The sequence below is a fragment of the Sebastes umbrosus genome, chromosome 20 (genome assembly GCF_015220745.1).
Source record: "Sebastes umbrosus isolate fSebUmb1 chromosome 20, fSebUmb1.pri, whole genome shotgun sequence".
Classification (NCBI taxonomy): Eukaryota; Metazoa; Chordata; class Actinopteri; order Perciformes; family Sebastidae; genus Sebastes; species Sebastes umbrosus.
The window spans coordinates 20,015,857-20,037,132 of NC_051288.1; the positions used below are offsets into that span (position 1 = coordinate 20,015,857).

Sequence of the window (21,276 nt, forward strand, 5' to 3'; positions counted from 1 at the left end):
AAATTGCCCGTAGGTGTGAATGTGAGCGTGAATGGTTGTCTGTCTCTATGTGTCAGCCCTGTGATAGTCTGGCGACCTGTCCAGGGTGTACCTCGCCTTTGCCCAATGTCAGCTGGGATCGGCTCCAGCATCCACCCTCCACAACCCTGAATAGGATAAGCAGTTACAGATAATGGATGGATGGATATTCAATGCATAACAATAATATAACAGCTGATAAACTGTAAAATTAACCCAAATAGTGAACGCAATAACTGCAGGAACAGGATTATTATTGTTTTTTTTAATTTTTAACAATCATTCACATTAATGGGATTATTTCAAACCCTGACAAATTCAGGGTTTTCTCCTCCCTGACTCTTGACCATTGTTCACCTAGAATTACCTCACTTCCACATCACTTTCGCACATTCATTCTTTTAGAAAATAGAAATACTTTTATTGTAAACTACTCCTGAATTATACATCCACGAAATGTACAATATCTTTGCAATTTCTTTTCACATCTCAACACTGCTACACATACATACAAATACATACTGTACATGCAAAACTGGACCCCTAGGGTTGTCAAAGCTTCACGGGGAGTCGCAAGACAACTTTTTAGAAAATATACAGTTGGCTCATATCTCAGCATTTCATTCATATCTGTGAAGAAAACTAAATTAAATCATTTTTAAAGATTGGATTGTTATTTGAGATATAAACTTTAAAAATATATATACACATGAGCTTGCCCTCTCTGCTTGACAGCCTCGTCCTGCATTAGAAAAATACAAAATACATAAAAGTTAAAACAACCAAAGAGCTGATAGAACGATGGCCAAGCGTCATAGAGAAGAAAACCCTGAATTTATAAAGCTTATTAAGTACGTAGGATTTTTTAAATAAAAAAGAATACAAAATAGAGAGTACAGAATTGTATTAAAAGTTCCTTAAAAATCACAGGGAAACTCATCTCTTATGCAATATTCACAGTAAATAATATGCTCAGTCGGGTCGTCTGTAGGGTCGTCTTCCTTAGTCAGGGGTCCCTTAAGGAAAAAGGTTGGTAACCACTGGTCTAGATCACCGTATAGACCGTTTTTCCTCAGTGTTTCCCAAATTATGAAACATGTTTTCATTGTTTTCATTGTTCACAGTAAACGCTACTCTTTCTGGAGAGAGATAGTGGTGCTGAATTATTATCATGTCCACTGCCAGGTAATATCTAGCACAAGTACACCGTGGAGTCCAGCCAGCCAAGCCGAAACCCCGGGTAGACGGGCTCAGTGAAGATGGTCTGAAAGGTGTGGAGGGGGGTCAGTGCGCCGCAAGAGATCCTGAAGAAGGACAGTTTCCCCGCTGACCAGTCCAGATAGACTCCTACTTTATTGGAGCTGGGTGGGATGGTTACAGTAATGATCGTGCCTTTGTGCCAGCTCTTGTAGCCGTCTTTGGTGCAGTTTAGTCCCCAGGAAGAGTCATTTTTGCCTAACCAGCTTTCCGGACCCTCTCCTTTCCTGCTCATCCTTCTGTAGGCTACTCCTATGAAAGCTCTCCCGCTCCATTCTGTCTCCCAGTAGCAGCGCCCGGTCAGTCCCTCCTCGCACAACACCTGAGTCCAGAACCCAAACCTCTCCGGGTGATCGGGAACCGGCTGCGCGGTCCCACGCGTCGCTTTCCTGTTTCCCTCGGACAGAGAAAGGTCTCTGTGTGCTGTGTTTGGGTCCAGGGTGAGTTTTTTGGTGTCTGATGATGAAACGGATCAAGTCAGTATTTTAAGTCACTCAATGCTTTTTTTATTTAGTTTGGAAGGAAACAGAGAAGTGCTGGTTACTCACATTTCTTTGGACCTGGCTGAATCATGGATTCACCACACTGTTCCACACTAAAACATAACAGAAGACCAGTTTTCTGACTGTTGTATCATCGATACTGTCTTGTTACTTATCAACATTCGCCGATACAAATATATATCCGTGACAATTAAAGGGACTGTTTGTAACTTTTTAAGCGTATAAATGTACCGGGTCGGGACACATGCGCGCTCGCGTGTGGCCGCTCGCGTGTGGCCGCTGTCTCCGCTCCTCTGCCTGCTTGCCTTCACTCAGACAGCGCACGCGATCTCGCTGTCTCGTTCCACCTCTTGAAGTGAACGCGCGCTCACTCCACACTGCAAGAGAGTTAGTTTAGTTATGAGAATATCTAGTGAATGTACAGTGGACGTTTGTGCAGAAATAAATGCTGCAGCTCCTCCAGACCAACAGAGGTTTCCCGTGTCTTGTGAAGTGACGAAATGTTATCGTGTCCGACCGGGTGCCAGTGTCTTCCTGCTCATTTCGTCGGGAGACGATAACGTTACTCGTTGCGGAGCCCCGCTGCTTCAGAGCCCCGGCACCGACGCTGAAGCAGGAAAAGCCAACACTAGGATCAGCATTGATTCATGGAGAGACCTTCGTCTGGTCAGCTAACATTACTGCCAAGCAGGTGAAATATAGAGTGATATTGTGGTTTTAGCTGACGTGTGTCGCTTCACTGTTTTGAGCGATGCTCGTTCAGGTATATTTAGAGCGAGCAAGCGCGAGCCCGACGCTGACTTTCGTTGACTTAACGGCCACAGGTGTCGCTGTTAACAAGCATTTCTGAAAGTTACAAATAGTCCCTTTAAGCTAATCTATCATTCGGGCTCTAGCACCACTACCTGAGTTCCTGCAGGCTGCATTTTGGGTCTTCCTTCAGAGCAGACAGCAGCTGCAGGCCCCGGTTTCCTGGGTGGTTGTAGCTCAGGTCGAGCTCTCTCAGACAGGATGAGTTCAAAGCAGACGCCAGGAAAGTGCAGCCTTCCTCTGTCACTCTGCACAGGGACACACTTCGAAACAGACACCGAGACATTTCATTCAACTGATCACCATAACGCAACGACTGAATTTGCATGTTTGGCTCTGTACTGTATCCAGCTGTTAAATAATTCATCTGGCATGGAATTTCACTCAAGGCCACTCACATGAGTCTTTCCAGTTTACAGTGAGGACTCCCCAGTCCATCAGAGAGCTCTTTGACTCCTGCGTCCTGAAAGTCATTGTCAGAGACGTCCAAAACTTTCAGCTGGCAGGAGGCTGAGCTGATAACAGAGGCCAGGGCAACGGCGCTGTGCTTTGTCAGGTTGCAGCTCTTCAATCTGAACAAACAGAAAATACAGAAAATGTTAAAAACAACACTTGCTTCAAACTAAATACAAACACTATTTGACTTTGGGAAAAAAAGAAAGACACTTGTTGGGTTTTGACCTGAGTGTCTCCAGTTTGCTGCTCTTCAGTCCACCAGAGAGCAGTGTTATTCCAGCATCTGTCAGGTTGTTGTTACCCAGGTCCAGCTCCCGAATTTGGGATGATTTGATTTCATTCGCCAGGATTTCACAGCAGTTCTTAGTGAGATTACATGCATTTAGACTGCAGGAGGAAAGACAGTATGAGAAAGGTAAGACAAGTCATAAAGAAATGTTCCCCTCTGTTGAGATTAGACATATTATTAACCCCTGCTTACTTGGAATATGAGCTAAGTAGGTGGAGTCTCATGCAAAACAATGTTAGGCAACTGAAATGTAACAAGCCACCTAGCATCATGCCGATCTAACATTTATTACCACTGACATCATTTGGAATAAATTATTGATATTCGAGGTAAAACAGTGTGTAACATTTTGGGAGATCTATTGGCAGAAACCTTTTCATTACCTTAGAATGAGCCGTTTATATCTACATATCAAGCGGGTCCTCTTCATGGAGCCGGCCGCTATGTTTCTACAGTAGCCCAGAACGGACAACCCAAACACTGAATCTAGGGAGGGCCATTCTACTTCTCGGCAACGGCGTCGTTATCAGCTGTAACCGTCTTATGAGAGCAGTGCTGAGATTGACAATAGGGCACGCTCACATGCACGATCAGGCGTTAAAGGCACGCACGGCCAGCCCGGCTATGTCAACAAAGCACGGAGAAACTTGGAATACAACACACACAGCGGTTCATTCTCTGCTCAGGTAGACATTACTCCTTTATATTTTTACATTGCAAATAATTGTTTGCTGCTATATTAATCCTCTGGATATCATATAGAGCACCTTTAAGTTTTTCAATTGATTTTTCTTCAGGGGCAAAAACATTTTTAGAGCTTGCTTTATGTTTTAACTGTTTTTAGAAATCACTTACTTTGCCACTTGGGCTGTTTTCACGACAGGCAGCAGCCTCGCAAGAGCTTCCTCTGACCTGGTGTAGTTGCTCAGTTCAAACACAGTCAGCTCTTCTTCTGATGTCAGCAATACAAAGACCAGAGTGGCCCATTGGGCAGGTGAAAGTTTGGCTTTGTTAAGACTGCCCTTGCGGAGGTAGCTCTGAATCTCCTTCACGAGAGAGTGGTCGTTCAGCTCATTGAGACAGTGAAAGAGATTGAGGCATCTGTCTGGGGACCGACTTTCCTTGATCTTCTGCTTTATGTGTTTAATGATCTCCGTTCTTGTTCTTTGGTTCGTTCGGTTGCTGGTCATTAGATGTTTCAACAGAGTCTGATTGGACTCCAGAGACAGGCCCAACAGAAAGCGCAAGAAGATGTCAAAATGTCCATTTTCGCACCGCACAGCCTTTTCTACTGCTTCTTTGTAGAGGATGAGCTCCGATGAATCTCTGAACGGGAAAAACCTCAAAGGGGACGACTTCTTAACCAAGACGTTGATGTTGTCGTTGTTGAATGTGAGGTAGACGTACAACGCAGCGAAGAACTCATGGACGCTCAGATGCACAAAGCAGAACATCTTCTCCTTGCACAGTGTCATCTCCTCGTTGAAGATCTGCGTGTAGACTCCTGAGAACATCGACGCCTGCGTGACTTGCATACCATTCTGGATGAGGTCGCTCTCGTAAAAGATCAAGTGGCCCTTCTCAAGCTCTTTGAAGGCCAGTTTACCCAGCGACATGATGTGAGCTCTCAGGCAGTCGGCGTTTTCCTCTTTCGTCCCCGGCCGCCTCTTCTTCATGCTCTCCACGTGCAAGGACAAGTAGTGTATGTACATTTGAGTGAGGGTCTTTGGCGTGTCTTTACTGTCTGTCGTCAGCAATGTCTTCTGAAGAACACTCGTCGCCATCCAGCAGAAGACCGGTATGTGACACATGATGTGAAGACTCCTGCAGGATTTCACATGCGCGATCACCCTGTTCGCTAAAGTCTCGTCACTGATTTTCCTCCTGAAGTACTCGTCTTTCTGGGGGTTGTTGAACCCTCGCACCTCTGTCATTAGATCAACGAACTCCAGAGGTATCTGACACGAAGCTACCGGGCGAGATGTTATCCAAACGAGAGCAAAAGGAAGCAGTGTTCTCCTGATGAGGTTGATCAGAAGCACCGCGATCGTGGTCGTCTGCGTCACATCAGACAATATTTCAATTTTGTGGAAGTCCAAAGACAGGCGGCTCTCGTCCAGACCATCGAGGATGAAGAGCATTTTGTTGCTACAGTTAGTAAAGATTCCTGTGTCTTTTGTTTCGGGGAAGAGGACACTGAGAAGCTCCACCAGACTGTATTTTCTCTTTCTCATCAGATTCAGCTCTCGGAAAGAGAGAGGAAAAACAAATGCCAGGTTGGTGTTTGCCTCCCCCTCAGCCCAGTCTAGAGTGAACTTATTGACGGATACGGTTTTTCCGATGCCAGCGACTCCCCTTGTGATCACAGTTCTTGTGTCGGGGTCTCGTCCCCGTAGCGGATCAAAGAGCTGATTGCAGTGGATTGATTTCTCCTGGGCCACATGTATCCTGGACGCCATTTCGATCTGTCTCACCTCGTGCTCCTTATTGACTTCGCCACTTCCTCCCACAGTGATGTAGAGCTCTGTGTAGATGTTATTCAGAGGTATCTTGGTCCCTTCCGCCGTCATCACCTCGAGCAGGTTGCCGAACTTCCTCTTCAGAGTAGCTTTCAGTTTCTCTGCGATCTTATCGTCTGAAGGAAGAAATGCATTCAAAAGGTTATTCTGGGTTTTTCTCATTTTTAAGATTCAAGGCTGTCAATATGTCCAGTTCCTAAACGCGGTCGTACTCACTTTGGGGCTGCAGAGACCCGCAGCTGTGTGCAGTGTCATGGTTCAATGCTTCTTTTGATGGAACCATAGACCCTGCAAAAGAAGAAGAACATCAGCAGAGCCCAAACCCCAGTTTCAGCTACTCCCACGACGTCTTAGCCTATATATCTACCTTGGCCCGTTGAGGTGATATTGATGGTTATGTTGCCAATGCTAGAATCCTTGATGGAGGGAGCAACCACGTTGCCTCCACTCTGAGCGGTGTAGCTGGGTTGGAAATGATGAACCTCAGCCTGATTAGAGGGAACTGACTCTGAAAGAAACCACAATACTCAATTTCAGCAGTTTGTTACAAAAAACTGGAGCAAAAAAAAGTGCAGTGAATGATCATCAAAGAGGACCTATTATACTTTTGTGCTTTTTTCCCCTTTCCTTTAGTGTGTTATATAGTTATTTTGTGCATGTCAAAGGTCTGCAAAGTTACAAAAGCCCAAAGTCCACGCCAAAGAGAGTTACTCTCCCCCACAGAAACACTGCTCCTGAACTGCCTGAAACACCTTGCTTGAAGTCCCACCTTTTCTTCCGTAACGTGGTGATATCACCAAGTAACACATTTGCATAATACCTGCCTAGCGTCTAGTTTGCCTTTCTCAAAACAAAGCTACTTAGAGCAAAGTCCGAGGAGTTTGGCTCGGTTGACCAATCACAACAGAGTGAGCCAGCAAAAAAACAAAATACAAGTATGCACCTGAAAATGAGCATAATAGGTCCTCTTTAAGATTTTTCTGGTGCTTTTTAGGTTATCAACGTGTTAATTGTTTCTCAACTGAATTTTATATTTACAGTTTTGGAATTGAAATCTTCCTTAGCACTCTTTTTTCACTTCATGAATCGTGGTACAGGGTCCTTTCATTGCCTTAGAATCTTAATTTGACATCCTTACCTCGAGAGACCTCGTCTGTTTTATCAGCAACACTCTTTTGCTCCATGTTTTACTCATCATCTCCCTCGTAGCCTGCGTGATTTCGGTCAGTTGATACTCCTCATCAATGGTGTTTCTCTTGGTCTTGGACATGAGACGGAGACTTTCCTGCAGCCTACAGTCATTTACTTCCAGCGGAACAAATAATTGGTCAAACTATATTAAAAAACATTCTTTCCGATGACTATGTTCAGTCAGGGTTAATATTCAAATCAAACAGATTTAAAGGAAACGCTCACCCGCTTCAATAACAACTATCTGACTCACACAGTGACAGCGGCTGCTCGCAGGCAGTGTTATTTGTACGGATGTAAAAAAAAAACAAAAAACGTGTATTGCTTCCTTCTTGGGTGATGGTGTAGAAAACAGGAAACTGGTGTTTCTAGTCTGCATAGTGTCACATTATTTAAAGGCTTCTCGAATAAACCGCAGAACAGTTTCATTTACTGTAAAATGAATTTCAGCTACAAGAAAAACTGCTACAACATGTTTTGCTCAGCTTTATTGGAAATAATCATAACAGAATGATTTGGCATTTATACAAAATAGTCTGAAAGCAGAAATTGTAAGATAAACGTAGTCATTTAAAATCATTACTTCAGAAAAAATGGTGCCTTCAAATGAAACTCGTGAGCTCGTGTTTACAACATTGGAAGTCGTGTACACGATATGCTTGGTGTTCAAGTGGTTAAGATGTGAGAAGCAACGGCAATATTACTGTCGGTGTCTAGAAGCCACAGAGACTAACAATTTAGCAAGTGGGTAACATAATGCAGGAAATGCAAAGGCATAATGACAGAGGAAAGAGATGAGGCTGTTGGGAATATCAACATTTTCCTCAGACCTATTAATATAATTATGAAGAAAAACAGACCATGTGGTAGGCCTATGTTACTGAATCTGAAGCAGCCATTTTCTGCAAATATGTCACTGTGAGAGAAACCTCTGACTCACAGATCTCTATCTGGCCTCCACTGCTATTTGCTTCCCCTTTATTGATTTGTATCTCCTCACCATCGTCATAACCCTCATTATCATTAGTTTCAACAAAAGCAAAATATGGATACAGCTTCTGAGTAAATCTCTCCTCATAGGTCAGCATGGATGTGTTGTTATCAGCGTCATGGAATGACACTGTGCCGTTTTCGTAGTCTAGCTCTATTCTGATCCTGTTGGGTCTCTCCAGTAGTAAATTGCTCTTGACATCTGTATACCCTCTGTTGCTTTTCGTAATAGTATAGCGTCCATTTTGTGGAGTCGACCACATCTCCTTCTTCCTGTCTTGGGCCTCTTCAGCGACTCCCAGTATCCATCCGGGTTGATTTCCTACCTCCACCTCCCAGGAGTGTTTTCCTGAGTCAAAGCCCTCACAGCCCAGGGGCCTCATGTATAAACGGTGCGTACGCACAATACGGGGCCTGAAATGTGCGTACGCCACTTCCCACGCAACAGTTGTGATCTATAAAAACAAACTTGACGGGAGAATGTGCGCACCGGTACGGAAACTTTGACCCGTGCGTACGCACATTATGGAGGCACCGAGGTAGAGGAAACTGGAGACGCAGGTGGTGAGGTGGTGAATTGAAGCCAGACTGTAGACATTAAATGTCATTATACGTATAATGATGCCTCTCACACATTTAACTTCACTTCATACTTATATCCACTTTATCATAAACATTCAAAACAGCAGTGTTCTTTGTGCTAGTGAGCCATAACTATTCCATAAGCACCTTACAAATGTAAAATATATCAGCCAACTCAAATCTCAAATCAAATTCAGCTCAATATCTCATCAGCGCTGTGTCACCATCACGGTCCCTCCATCACCGGAGCTCAGAGGAGAGGGTCGGACTACCGACACTTGCAGTCAGCTGTAGCGCCAATAGTTTTACAGTTTTTCTCAATTGTTTACACACAAATACTGGTACTTGACACACAATGACCACAACATGTAACTCATGCACCAACCCCCTGAACCAATTCTGCTAAACTACAAGCACAATTCCTGCTTTACACTCAAATTGCAGTTCTAAAACACACTTTTTTCAAAACACTACACACAATTCTCTGCATTTGGCACAATTTTCATGAAGAAAATCTCGTTTTCACAAGGAACACACTGTCATTCAAAATTCTATAGTCAATTGCCCTACTATGCACACTGACTCATCACATGGGCAAACACCTGTCACACAGTGTTACAATTAGCAATCAGAGCTTTAGCATAAAAGGGCAAACATTGCTTGTGATGTGGATGAGGTGCTGTGGCCAGACCGAAACAGAAGAGAGGATGCAGCATAGTTTTTTTTTTTTCCACTGTATGTGCAACTTTGTGTTGGTTGGGATGTACACTGTGTACATTGTTTTTGTGGGGAAAATAAAATATATTTGTTACCGTGTATTTGTGTGTTCTGAGTATAAAAACAATATTCTAAAATATTTTACAACACACTTATGTATGTACTGTCTGTAGTAAGTGTAACACTGAACAAAAAAAAGGCCTAAGTCATTATGATGAATGGAGAAGAAGTGTTTTCCATTCATCATAGTGTTTTACATTGAGCACATCAGTGTTCAACTGGTTCTTATAAATGTCTATTCATATGATGGTGTGTGTGTGTCATTTGAAAACAAAATACCATTTTGAGAAGAAATAACATTGATTTGAATGTAAAGTTTCATTTTGCAGGAGAATTGAGGGGTTTTGCCCATTGTGTGTGTGTTTTTTGATTTGTGTGTAGAGTTCTGAGAGTATGAGGCATGCTTTCAGAAAATGTGTAAACAATCGAGAAAAACTGTAATAATATTTTCTAATAGTGCAGCATATATCACCAAGTACCATATTAGTTTTCATAAAGTTGTTGTCTGATAAATCGCTGCAGTGAACATGACATGACTTATTAATTTATTTATGGTTTATTAGATAGGGACAGATACAGTATACATAGACAAAATGAAAACAGCTATATGCAACTATCAGACTGTCTCCAGTGCGCCACACACATCTGCCTCCTCCAGTCACCTCCACCAGGCACATCTCCACCAGTATGGAGAGTGTAAATAAACAAAGTGGGGAAATAAAACCAGTGACAGCTCCCACAAAATCGGTACTCTCCATATCCTCATTATCATTGTCAGTCCTAATCCTAATGAAGTTTGCCATAATAACTTAAATAAATAAATAAATAATAAATAGTGTTCTCCTGTCTAACTTCCCTTTTCTAACGATATCCAGCGTAGGGGCGGGGGGGATATTACTGATTGTCTTGATCATTTTAGCAAGTTGTGAATGGATAGGGACTGACTCCTGTAAAGATTTACAGTTTTTCTCGATTGTTTACACACATTTTCTGAAAGCATGCCTCATACTCTCAGAACTCTACACACAAATCAAAAAACACACACACAATGGGCAAAACCCCTCAATTCTCCTGCAAAATGAAACTTTACATTCAAAACAATGTTATTTCTTCTCAAAATGGTATTTTGTTTTCAAATGACACACACAAACCATCATATGAATAGACATTTATAAGAACCAGTTGAACACTGATGTGCTCAATGTAAAACACTATGATGAATGGAAAACACTTCTTCTCCATTCATCATGATGACTTAGGCCTTTTTTTTGTTCAGTTACACTTACTACAGACAGTACATACATAAGTGTGTTGTAAAATATTTTAGAATATTGTTTTTATACTCAGAACACACAAATACACGGTAACAAATATATTTTATTTTCCCCACAAAAACAATGTACACAGTGTACATCCCAACCAACACAAAGTTGCACATACAGTGGTCTACATACAAAACAACAGAGGAATTTACTGTATACAGTTACAGTAAAAAAAACTATGCTGCATCCTCTCTTCTGTTTCGGTCTGGCCACAGCACCTCATCCACATCACAAGCAATGTTTGCCCTTCTATGCTAAAGCTCTGATTGCTAATTGTAACACTGTGTGACAGGTGTTTGTCCATGTGATGAGTCAGTGTGCATAGTAGGGCAATTGGCTTTAGAATTTTGAATGACAGTGTGTTCCTTGTGAAAACGAGATTTTCTTCATGAAAATTGTGCCAAATGCAGAGAATTGTGTGTAGTGTTTTGAAAAAAGTGTGTTTTAGAACTGCAATTTGAGTGTAAAGCAGGAATTGTGCTTGTAGTTTAGCAGAATTGGTTCAGGGGGTTGGTGCATGAGTTACATGTTGTGGTCATTGTGTGTCAAGTACCAGTATTTGTGTGTAAACAATTGAGAAAAACTGTAAACACAGCAGTGGCACTGGTAACATGCTGCATGGTGCTGGTGGATTATACTGGCACTGAGGACTACAAGACGTGAATGACAGAATCAGGAGGGAAAACGTGTTCAGAGATCTCCTCACCTACAAGCACCTCGATCTGTGTGTCAGAAAAACTCCTTTTCTCTGTCTTCCTCTCGGTAGTCGCCGTGATTCACCTTAAAGACCCACTGATCAACAACAGGCTCATTCACATGCAGAAACATTCATGAGGTGCTTTGCATCGACCATTTATGGTTGAATTTGGGCGTGTAGTGGACGGAATATGAGGCGGATCCACGTGCGCACATTTCCAGGTGTATTGTGATTTATAAAGGGAACATTGCGTGCAGATGTGCGAACTACAGGGGCTGGAGATGAAACAGAAGTACAAAACAAAAACACTTCAGTGGTGAGTTTCCTGACCAGAGGCGAAATATGAATTCATTCAGAGCTTATGTGCCCCAAAACTTACTGTGTTTTACAATGCTTAACATCTTCTCCAAGACTCTGAACTGGAGGTTTCCCACATGGTTGGACACATTTATCAGTGCTTGTGGAAGTAGCCGTGGATCCGGCAGTGCGTTCTGAGTTCTGGAGCAAATTCAAGAGATTAAGAGATAGGTTCAAGTCTGTCTGAAAACAATACAACATGCCATATGTACGTTGAAAGAGTTATTGGTCGCTATAATCACTCCTCGTATCCATAATGCCATGGAGAGATCTCCCTTGCGCCATTCGTTGACTGCTCGACCATTTGTGCAGTCTGTTTATTCAAAGTAGACTCATAAAGCCCCAGGATACATTTTTAGCACCGATGCTTCTTCATCTCAGATCGCTCTTCCTTGGACAAATTTGCGCCTTTTCAAGGCCACACACGTCTTTCCAATGACTTCATACGTATTCATGCCGCGTCTGAACACACCTTAAAGTGGGGGTAAGCAGTATATTTTTGGCTTCATTGGGCAAAAATTCCATAATAACCTTTCAGCATATTGTAATTCAAGTGTTCTGAGAGAAAAGTAGACTTCTGCACCTCCTCATGGCTCTGTTTACAGGCTTTAAAAAATCTAGCCTATCTAGACTTTGGCCAATCACAGGTCATTTCAGAGAGAGAGCGTTCCTATTGGCTGTGCTCCGCCTGTTGGGCGGTGCTTGGTATTTCCTCAACTGATCTCAACATGGCTGCCGGGTCACAAACTTTCTCATTTTACAGATAAACAGTACACTACAAGATGTTTCTGAAAACATTTGAGGATAGAAATAGACATTACAGTAACAGAATATTGATTCATATTTGATCAGCGCTGCCTAGTTTGACCGTTTGATCAGAGTTCACGAGTGATTGACAGCTGCTCAGAGACGGCAAGGCTCCAGCTCGGCTCTGATTGGTTGTTTTCCTCCGGTCTGTGAAATCTTGCAGATGCCATTAGGAGCACCGGAGGACACAGAGGCACATGATCTTTTTTCAGATTACCTGTCTCATGCACTACTGTCAGGATATAGTGACCGTTTTATAAAAAAATACTTTTTTTGTAATCATATTTGCTCCATTTCTACCCACTGCAGCTTTAAATCCGCTTCAGTTGAGTTTTCTTTATTCATGCAAACATCTGGCTCAGATGTTTGGTCACCGATGAACCAGATGTGCATTTCAACCTACGAGAGGAATCGTTCATTATTACAAAGTCTATGCAGCACGGAGAAAAGAGGCCAGACGCAAAATAAAATGGAGGGAAAAAAAAGAAATCTCAGCATTAAAAGCGACGTGAAATCCTCCTTATGATTAGTTTCTGGATGATTTGTAGTGCTGCAGACTTTATATTAATCAGACGTTCTGATGTCCAAAATTGTATTTAAAAGAAGCAATCTCCAGCAGACAGAAATGAGCACACGACGACAGCGGATAAATGGACATCGGTCGATGTTTGCAAATCTCCGCACTGACGGGTGTTCAGTGTGTAAATAAAAAAATATATAATGTGTACAGAATTAATAGAAAATAACAGTTTTAAAGATCTGCCTGAACAGCTGTGGTTTGTTGGTGGTTGGTTTCTCTGTCACAGATAGCCGAAATATAAAATCACGGCTTTTACTGAAGAGAGGAAGACGCCTTGACTGGCTTTTTGATATGTTTGTGTAAGTGCGAGGTGTGTGTGAGTGTGTGTGTGTGTGAACGTGGGGTCGGTCCTGGTGAATTTCTGCTGAGGAACAGAGGGATCAGCCAACACACACACACAATCTACCCGTAAGATTAAATTCAGTCTTCTTCATTCATCACTTTCTGTTCCTTTTTTAACGATGTGACTTTTGTGTTTGTTTGGTGTGTGTGTGTCGCCCTCTGTTCCGTCTTTACGTTCACTGACTCTGATCGGCCCACCGTCTTGACTGTAATCTTAATTTCTTAATTTCAATAACAATAACAGAACAGCTGATAAACTGTCAAATTAAACCAAATAGTGAACGCAATAACTGCAGGAAGTTTTTGTAAACAAGCTAATTTTGAGCAGATTATTTCCTGTGAATATTGCAACAGGATTATTATTCTTTTTAAATTTTTAACAATCATTCATACTTAATAGGCTTATTTTTTGTCAAATTCAGGGTTTTCTTCTCCCTGACTCCTGGCCATTTTTCACCTAGAATTACCTCAGTTCAACATCACTTTCGCACATTCATTATTTTTTTTAAAAAAGTACCTTTATTGCAAACTCATGAATTATACATCCACAAAATGGCCAATATATATTTCAATTTCAAACCTCAACACTCCTACACATACATACAAATACATACTGTACATGCAAAAAAATTTTAGAAAAGAAAACCAAAAAAAGTAGGAAAAAAAATAATTTTGTGAGGTCACAGTGACATTTGACCACCAAATACTAACCACTTCATCCTTGAGGCCAAGAGGATGTTTGTGCCAAATTTGAAGAAATTCCCTCCAGAAGTTCCCAAGATATGGCGTTCACGAGAATGAGAGAGACGGACGTAACATGTGTACGAATCCAAAAACATAATGCCTCTGGGCCAAGGCTGTCACCGGCGCGGAGGCATAACAACCAGTCACTGGTCCCGACCCCTACTAGGCGTCGCCAACCCCAGGTTGGGAACCAGTGACTGGACCCCTACTAGGGGACGTCAAAGCTTCAGGGGGGGTCGCGACGCTTTCTTAAGGGGTCGCAAGACAACTTTTTAGAAAATATACAGTTGGCTCATATCTCAGCATTTCATTAATTTCTGTGAAGAAAACTAAATTAAATCATTTTTAAAATATAAAAATATATATACACATGAGCTTTCCCTCTCTGCTTAACAGCCTTGTCCTGCATTACAAAAATACAAAATACATAAAAGTTAAAACAATCAAAGAGCTGATAGAACAATGGCCAAGCGTCATAGAGAAGAAAACCCTGAATTTGTAAAGCTTATTAAGTACGTAGGATTTTTAAAAGAAAAAAAGAATACATAATAGAGAGTACAGAATTGTATTAAAAGTTCCTTAAAAATCACAGGGAAACTCATCTCTCATGTAATATTCACAGGAAATAATATGCTCAGTCGGGTCGTCTGTAGGGTCGTCTTCCTTAGTCAGGGGTCCCTTAAGGAAAAAGGTTGGTAACCACTGGTCTAGATCACCGTATAGACCGTTTTTCCTGTGTTTCCCAAATTACGAAACATGTTTTCATTGTTCACAGTAAACGCTACTCTTTCTGGAGAGAGATAGTGGTGCTGAATTATTATCATGTCCACTGCCAGGTAATATCTAGCACAAGTACACCGTGGAGTCCAGCCAGCCAAGCCGAAACCCCGGGTAGACGGGCTCAGTGAAGATGGTCTGAAAGGTGTGGAGGGGGGTCAGCGCGCCGCAAGAGATCCTGAAGAAGGACAGTCTCCCCGCTGACCAGTCCAGATAGACTCCTACTTTATTGGAGCTGGGTGGGATGGTTACAGTAATGATCGTGCCTTTGTGCCAGCTCTTGTAGCCGTCTTTGGTGCAGTTTAGTCCCCAGGAAGAGTCATTTTTGCCTAACCAGCTTTTCGGACCCTCTCCTTTCCTGCTCATCCTCCTGTAGGCTACTCCTATGAAAGCTCTCCCGCTCCATTCTGTCTCCCAGTAGCAGCGCCCGGTCAGTCCCTCCTCGCACAACACCTGAGTCCAGAACCCAAACCTCTCCAGGTGATCGGGAACCGGCTGCGCGGTCCCACACGTCGCTTTCCTGTTTCCCTCGGACAGAGAAAGGTCTCTGTGTGCTGTGTTTGGGTCCAGGGTGAGTTTTTTGGTGTCTGATGATGAAACAGATCAAGTCAGTATTTTAAGTCACTCAATGCTTTTTTTTTATTTAGTTTGGAAGGAAACAGAGAAGTGCTGGTTACTCACATTTCTTTGGACCTGGCTGAATCATGGATTCACCACACTGTTCCACACTAAAACATAACAGAAGACCAGTTTTCTGACTGTTGTATCATCGATACTGTCTTGTTACTTATCAACATTCGCCGATACAAATATATATCCGTGACAATTAAAGGGACTGTTTGTAACTTTTTAAGCGTATAAATGTACCGGGTCGGGACACATGCGCGCTCGCGTATGCGCGCTGCTCGTGTGTTGCCGCTGTCTCCGCTCCTCGGCCTGCTTGCCTTCACTCAGACAGCGCACGCGATCTCGCTGTCTCGTTCCACCTCTTGAAGTGAACGCGCGCTCACTCCACACTGCAAGAGAGTTAGTTTAGTTATGAGAATATCTAGTGAATGTACAGTGGACGTTTGTGCAGAAATAAATGCTGCAGCGCCTCCAGACCAACAGAGGTTTCCCGTGTCTTGTGAAGTGACGAGGCTCCGCAGCGAGAAACGTTATCGTGTCCGACCGGGTGCCGGTGTCTTCCTGCTCATTTCGTCGGGAGACGATAACGTTACTCGTTGCGGAGCCCCGCTGCTTCAGAGCCCCGGCACCGACGCTGAAGCAGGAAAAGCCAACACTAGGATCAGCATTGATTCATGGAGAGACCTTCGTCTGGTCAGCTAACATTACTGCCAAGCAGGTGAAATATAGAGTGATATTGTGGTTTTAGCTGACGTGTGTCGCTTCACTGTTTTGAGCGATGCTCGTTCAGGTATATTTAGAGCGAGCAAGCGCGAGCCCGACGCTGACTTTCGTTGATTTAACGGCCACAGGTGTCGCTGTTAACAAGCATTTCTGAAAGTTACAAATAGTCCCTTTAAGCTAATCTATCATTCGGGCTCTAGCACCACTACCTGAGTTCCTGCAGGCTGCATTTTGGGTCTTCCTTCAGAGCAGACAGCAGCTGCAGGCCCCGGTTTCCTGGGTGGTTGTAGCTCAGGTCGAGCTCTCTCAGACAGGATGAGTTCAAAGCAGACGCCAGGAAAGTGCAGCCTTCCTCTGTCACTCTGCACAGGGACACACTTCGAAACAGACACCGAGACATTTCATTCAACTGATCACCATAACGCAACGACTGAATTTGCATGTTTGGCTCTGTACTGTATCCAGCTGTTAAATAATTCATCTGGCATGGAATTTCACTCAAGGCCACTCACATGAGTCTTTCCAGTTTACAGTGAGGACTCCCCAGTCCATCAGAGAGCTCTTTGACTCCTTCGTCCTGAAAGTCATTGTCAGAGACGTCCAAAAGTTTCAGCTGGCAGGAGGCTGAGCTGATAACAGAGGCCAGGGCAACGGCGCTGTGCTTTGTCAGGTTGCAGCTCTTCAATCTGAACAAACAGAAAATACAGAAAATGTTAAAAACAACACTTGCTTCAAACTAAATACAAACACTATTTGACTTTGGGAAAAAAAGAAAGACACTTGTTGGGTTTTGACCTGAGTGTCTCCAGTTTGCTGCTCTTCAGTCCACCAGAGAGCAGTGTTATTCCAGCATCTGTCAGGTTGTTGTTACCCAGGTCCAGCTCCCGAATTTGGGATGATTTGATTTCATTCGCCAGGATTTCACAGCAGTTCTTAGTGAGATTACATGCATTTAGACTGCAGGAGGAAAGACAGTATGAGAAAGGTAAGACAAGTCATAAAGAAATGTCCCCCTCTGTTGAGATTAGACATATCATTAACCCCTGCTTACTTGGAATATGAGCTAAGTAGGTGGAGTCTCATGCAAACACAATGTTAGGCAACTGCAATGTAACAAGCCACCTAACATCATGCCGATTTAACATTTATTACCACTGACTTCATTTGGAATAAATTATTGATATTCGAGGTAAAACAGTGTGCATTTTGGGAGATCTATTGGCAGAAACCTTTTCATTACCTTAGAATGAGCCGTTTATATCTACATATCAAGCGGGTCCTCTTCATGGAGCCGGCCGCTATGTTTCTACAGTAGCCCAGAACGGACAACCCAAACACTGAATCTAGGGAGGGCCATTCTACTTCTCGGCAACGGCGTCGTTATCAGCTGTAACCGTCTTATGAGAGCAGTGCTGAGATTGACAATAGGGCACGCTCACATGCACGATCAGGCGTTAAAGGCACGCACGGCCAGCCCGGCTATGTCAACAAAGCACGGAGAAACTTGGAATACAACACACACAGCGGTTCAATCTCTGCTCAGGTAGACATTACTCCTTTATATTTTTACATTGCAAATAATTGTTTGCTGCTATATTAATCCTCTGGATATCATATAGCACCTTTAAGTTTTTCAATTGATTTTTCTTCAGGGGCAAAAACATTTTTAGAGCTTGCTTTATGTTTTAACTGTTTTTAGAAATCACTTACTTTGCCACTTGGGCTGTTTTCACGACAGGCAGCAGCCTCACAAGAGCTTCCTCTGACCTGGTGTAGTTGCTCAGTTCAAACACAGTCAGCTCTTCTTCTGATGTCAGCAATACAAAGACCAGAGTGGCCCATTGGGCAGGTGAAAGTTTGGCTTTGTTAAGACTGCCCTTGCGGAGGTAGCTCTGAATCTCCTTCACGAGAGAGTGGTCGTTCAGCTCATTGAGACAGTGAAAGAGATTGAGGCATCTGTCTGGGGACCGACTTTCCTTGATCTTCTGCTTTATGTGTTTAATGATCTCCGTTCTTGTTCTTTGGTTCGTTCGGTTGCTGGTCATTAGATGTGTCAACAGAGTCTGATTGGACTCCAGAGACAGGCCCAACAGAAAGCGCAAGAACATGTCAAAATGTCCATTTTCGCACCGCACAGCCTTTTCTACTGCTTTTTTGTAGAGGATGAGCTCCGATGAATCTCTGAATGGGAAAAACCTCAAAGGGGACGACTTCTTAACCAAGACGTTGATGTTGTCGTTGTTGAATGTGAGGTAGACGTACAACGCAGCGAAGAACTCCTGGACGCTCAGATGCACAAAGCAGAATATCTTCTCCTTGCACAGTGTCATCTCCTCATTGAAGATCTGCGTGTAGACTCCTGAGAACATCGACGCCTGCGTGACTTTCATACCATTCTGGATGAGGTCGCTCTCGTAGAAGATCAAGTGGCCCTTCTCAAGCTCTTTGAAGGCCAGTTTACCCAGCGACATGATGTGAGCTCTCAGGCAGTCGGCGTTTTCCTCTTTCGTCCCCGGCCGCCTCTTCTTCATGCTCTCCACGTGCAAGGACAAGTAGTGTATGTACATTTGAGTGAGGGTCTTTGGCGTGTCTTTACTGTCTGTCGTCAGCAACGTCTTCTGAAGAACACTCGTCGCCATCCAGCAGAAGACCGGTATGTGGCACATGATGTGAAGACTCCTGCAGGATTTCACATGCGCGATCACCCTGTTCGCTAAAGTCTCATCACTGATTTTCCTCCTGAAGTACTCGTCTTTCTGGGGGTTGTTGAACCCTCGCACCTCTGTCATTAGATCAACGAACTCCAGAGGTATCTGACACGAAGCTACCGGGCGAGATGTTATCCAAACGAGAGCAAAAGGAAGCAGTGTTCTCCTGATGAGGTTAATCAGAAGCACCGCGATCGTGGTCGTCTGCGTCACATCAGACAATATTTCAATTTTGTGGAAGTCCAAAGACAGGCGGCTCTCGTCCAGACCATCGAGGATGAAGAGCATTTTGTTGCTACAGTTAGTAAAGATTCCTGTGTCTTTTGTTTCGGGGAAGAGGACACTGAGAAGCTCCACCAGACTGTATTTTCTCTTTCTCATCAGATTCAGCTCTCGGAAAGAGAGAGGAAATACAAATGCCAGGTTGGTGTTTGCCTCCCCCTCAGCCCAGTCTAGAGTGAACTTATTGACGGATACGGTTTTTCCGATGCCAGCGACTCCCCTTGTGATCACAGTTCTTATGTCGGGGTCTCGTCCCCGTAGCGGATCAAAGAGCTGATTGCAGTGGATTGATTTCTCCTGGGCCACAATCTGTCTCACCTCGTGCTCCTTATTGACTTCGCCACTTCCTCCCACAGTGATGTAGAGCTCTGTGTAGATGTTATTCAGAGGTATCTTGGTCCCTTCCGCCGTCATCACCTCGAGCAGGTTGCCGAACTTCCTCTTCAGAGTAGCTTTCAGTTTCTCTGCGATCTTATCGTCTGAAGGAAGAAATGCATTCAAAAGGTTATTCTGGGTTTTTCTAATTTTTAAGATTCAAGGCTGTCAATATGTCCAGTTCCTAAACGCGGTCGTACTCACTTTGGGGCTGCAGAGACCCGCAGCTGTCTGCAGTGTCATGGTTCAATGCTTCTTTTGATGGAACCATAGACCCTGCAAAAGAAGAAGAACATCAGCAGAGCCCAAACCCCAGTTTCAGCTACTCCCACGACGTCTTAGCCTATATATCTACCTTGGCCCGTTGAGGTGATATTGATGGTTATGTTGCCAATGCTAGAATCCTTGATGGAGGGAGCAACCACGTTGCCTCCACTCTGAGCGGTGTAGCTGGGTTGGAAATGATGAACCTCAGCCTGATTAGAGGGAACTGACTCTGAAAGAAACCACAATACTCAATTTCAGCAGTTTGTTACAAAAAACTGGAGCAAAAAAAAGTGCAGTGAATGATCATCAAAGAGGACCTATTATACTTTTGTGCTTTTTTCCCCTTTCCTTTAGTGTGTTATATAGTTATTTTGTGCATGTCAAAGGTCTGCAAAGTTACAAAAGCCCAAAGTCCACGCCAAAGAGAGTTACTCTCCCCCACAGAAACACTGCTCCTGAACTGCCTGAAACACCTTGCTTGAAGTCCCACCTTTTCTTCCGTAACGTGGTGATATCACCAAGTAACACATTTGCATAATACCTGCCTAGCGTCTAGTTTGCCTTTCTCAAAACAAAGCTACTTAGAGCAAAGTCCGAGGAGTTTGGCTCGGTTGACCAATCACAACAGAGTGAGCCAGCAAAAAAACAAAATACAAGTATGCACCTGAAAATGAGCATAATAGGTCCTCTTTAAGATTTTTCTGGTGCTTTTTAGGTTATCAACGTGTTAATTGTTTCTCAACTGAATTTTATATTTACAGTTTTGGAATTGAAATCTTCCTTAGCACTCTTTTTTCACTTCATGAATCGTGGTACAGGGTCCTTCCATTGCCTTCGAATCTTAATTTGACATCCTTACCTCGAGAGACCTCGTCTGTTTTATCAGCAACACTCTTTTGCTCCATGTTTTTCTCATCATCTCCCTCGTAGCCTGCGTGATTTCGGTCAGTTGATACTCCTCATCAATGGTGTTTCTCTTGGTCTTGGACATGAGACGGAGACTTTCCTGCAGCCTACAGTCATTTACTTCCAGCGGAACAAATAATTGGTCAAACTATATTAAAAAACATTCTTTCCGATGACTATGTTCAGTCAGGGTTAATATTCAAATCAAACAGATTTAAAGGAAACGCTCACCCGCTTCAATAACAACTATCTGACTCACACAGTGACAGCGGCTGCTCGCAGGCAGTGTTATTTGTACGGATGTAAAAAAAAAACAAAAAACGTGTATTGCTTCCTTCTTGGGTGATGGTGTAGAAAACAGGAAACTGGT

The 21,276-nt window shown here is 43.3% G+C and overlaps 2 protein-coding genes across 4 annotated transcripts; both read right to left on the reverse strand.

Annotated features, from left to right (window-relative positions):
• Positions 1–268: 268 nt before the first annotated feature.
• On the reverse strand, positions 269–7,326 carry LOC119479492 (NACHT, LRR and PYD domains-containing protein 3-like). Of its 2 annotated transcripts, XM_037755151.1 has the most exons (10): positions 7,269–7,326; positions 6,991–7,157; positions 6,220–6,360; positions 6,069–6,140; positions 4,189–5,968; positions 3,270–3,431; positions 2,987–3,160; positions 2,684–2,851; positions 1,824–1,870; positions 269–1,731 (listed from the first exon to the last, which is right to left on the reverse strand). In XM_037755151.1, exons 2-10 carry the CDS (start codon positions 7,034–7,036, stop codon positions 1,211–1,213), a joined length of 3,111 nt encoding a protein of 1,036 aa, XP_037611079.1. In that variant the 5' UTR covers positions 7,037–7,157; positions 7,269–7,326; the 3' UTR covers positions 269–1,210. The 2 variants fall into 2 exon arrangements, with proteins under 2 accessions (XP_037611079.1, XP_037611078.1); XM_037755150.1 differs by lacking the exon at positions 7,269–7,326 and having other exon boundaries at positions 6,991–7,203.
• A 6,913-nt stretch (positions 7,327–14,239) lies between these two features.
• On the reverse strand, positions 14,240–21,072 carry LOC119479493 (NACHT, LRR and PYD domains-containing protein 3-like). Of its 2 annotated transcripts, none has more exons than XM_037755153.1 (9): positions 20,860–21,072; positions 20,089–20,229; positions 19,938–20,009; positions 18,079–19,837; positions 17,164–17,325; positions 16,881–17,054; positions 16,578–16,745; positions 15,700–15,746; positions 14,240–15,605 (listed from the first exon to the last, which is right to left on the reverse strand). In XM_037755153.1, the coding sequence occupies exons 1-9, from the start codon at positions 20,903–20,905 to the stop codon at positions 15,085–15,087; spliced, it is 3,090 nt and encodes a 1,029-aa protein (XP_037611081.1). In that variant the 5' UTR covers positions 20,906–21,072; the 3' UTR covers positions 14,240–15,084. The 2 variants fall into 2 exon arrangements, with proteins under 2 accessions (XP_037611081.1, XP_037611080.1); XM_037755152.1 differs by having other exon boundaries at positions 19,938–20,012.
• Positions 21,073–21,276: the final 204 nt, after the last annotated feature.

What these genes read in the sequence shown, in the direction of transcription:
- LOC119479492 (XM_037755151.1), bottom strand. Translation starts at nt 7,036, where the DNA reads ATGGAGCAAAAGAGTGTTGCTGATAAAACAGACGAGGTCTCTCGAG. An exon ending in AAAACAGCCCAAGTGGCAAA is followed by an intron (nt 3,432 to 4,188) that starts GTAAGTGATTTC and finishes TTCCTCCTGCAG; the next exon opens with TCTAAATGCATGTAATCTCA. An exon ending in TGCAGCCTGCAGGAACTCAG is followed by an intron (nt 1,871 to 2,683) that starts GTAGTGGTGCTA and finishes GTTATGTTTTAG; the next exon opens with TGTGGAACAGTGTGGTGAAT.
- LOC119479493 (XM_037755152.1), bottom strand. Translation starts at nt 20,905, where the DNA reads ATGGAGCAAAAGAGTGTTGCTGATAAAACAGACGAGGTCTCTCGAG. An exon ending in TATCACCTCAACGGGCCAAG is followed by an intron (nt 20,013 to 20,088) that starts GTAGATATATAG and finishes CTTCTTCTTTTG; the next exon opens with CAGGGTCTATGGTTCCATCA. An exon ending in TGCAGCCTGCAGGAACTCAG is followed by an intron (nt 15,747 to 16,577) that starts GTAGTGGTGCTA and finishes GTTATGTTTTAG; the next exon opens with TGTGGAACAGTGTGGTGAAT.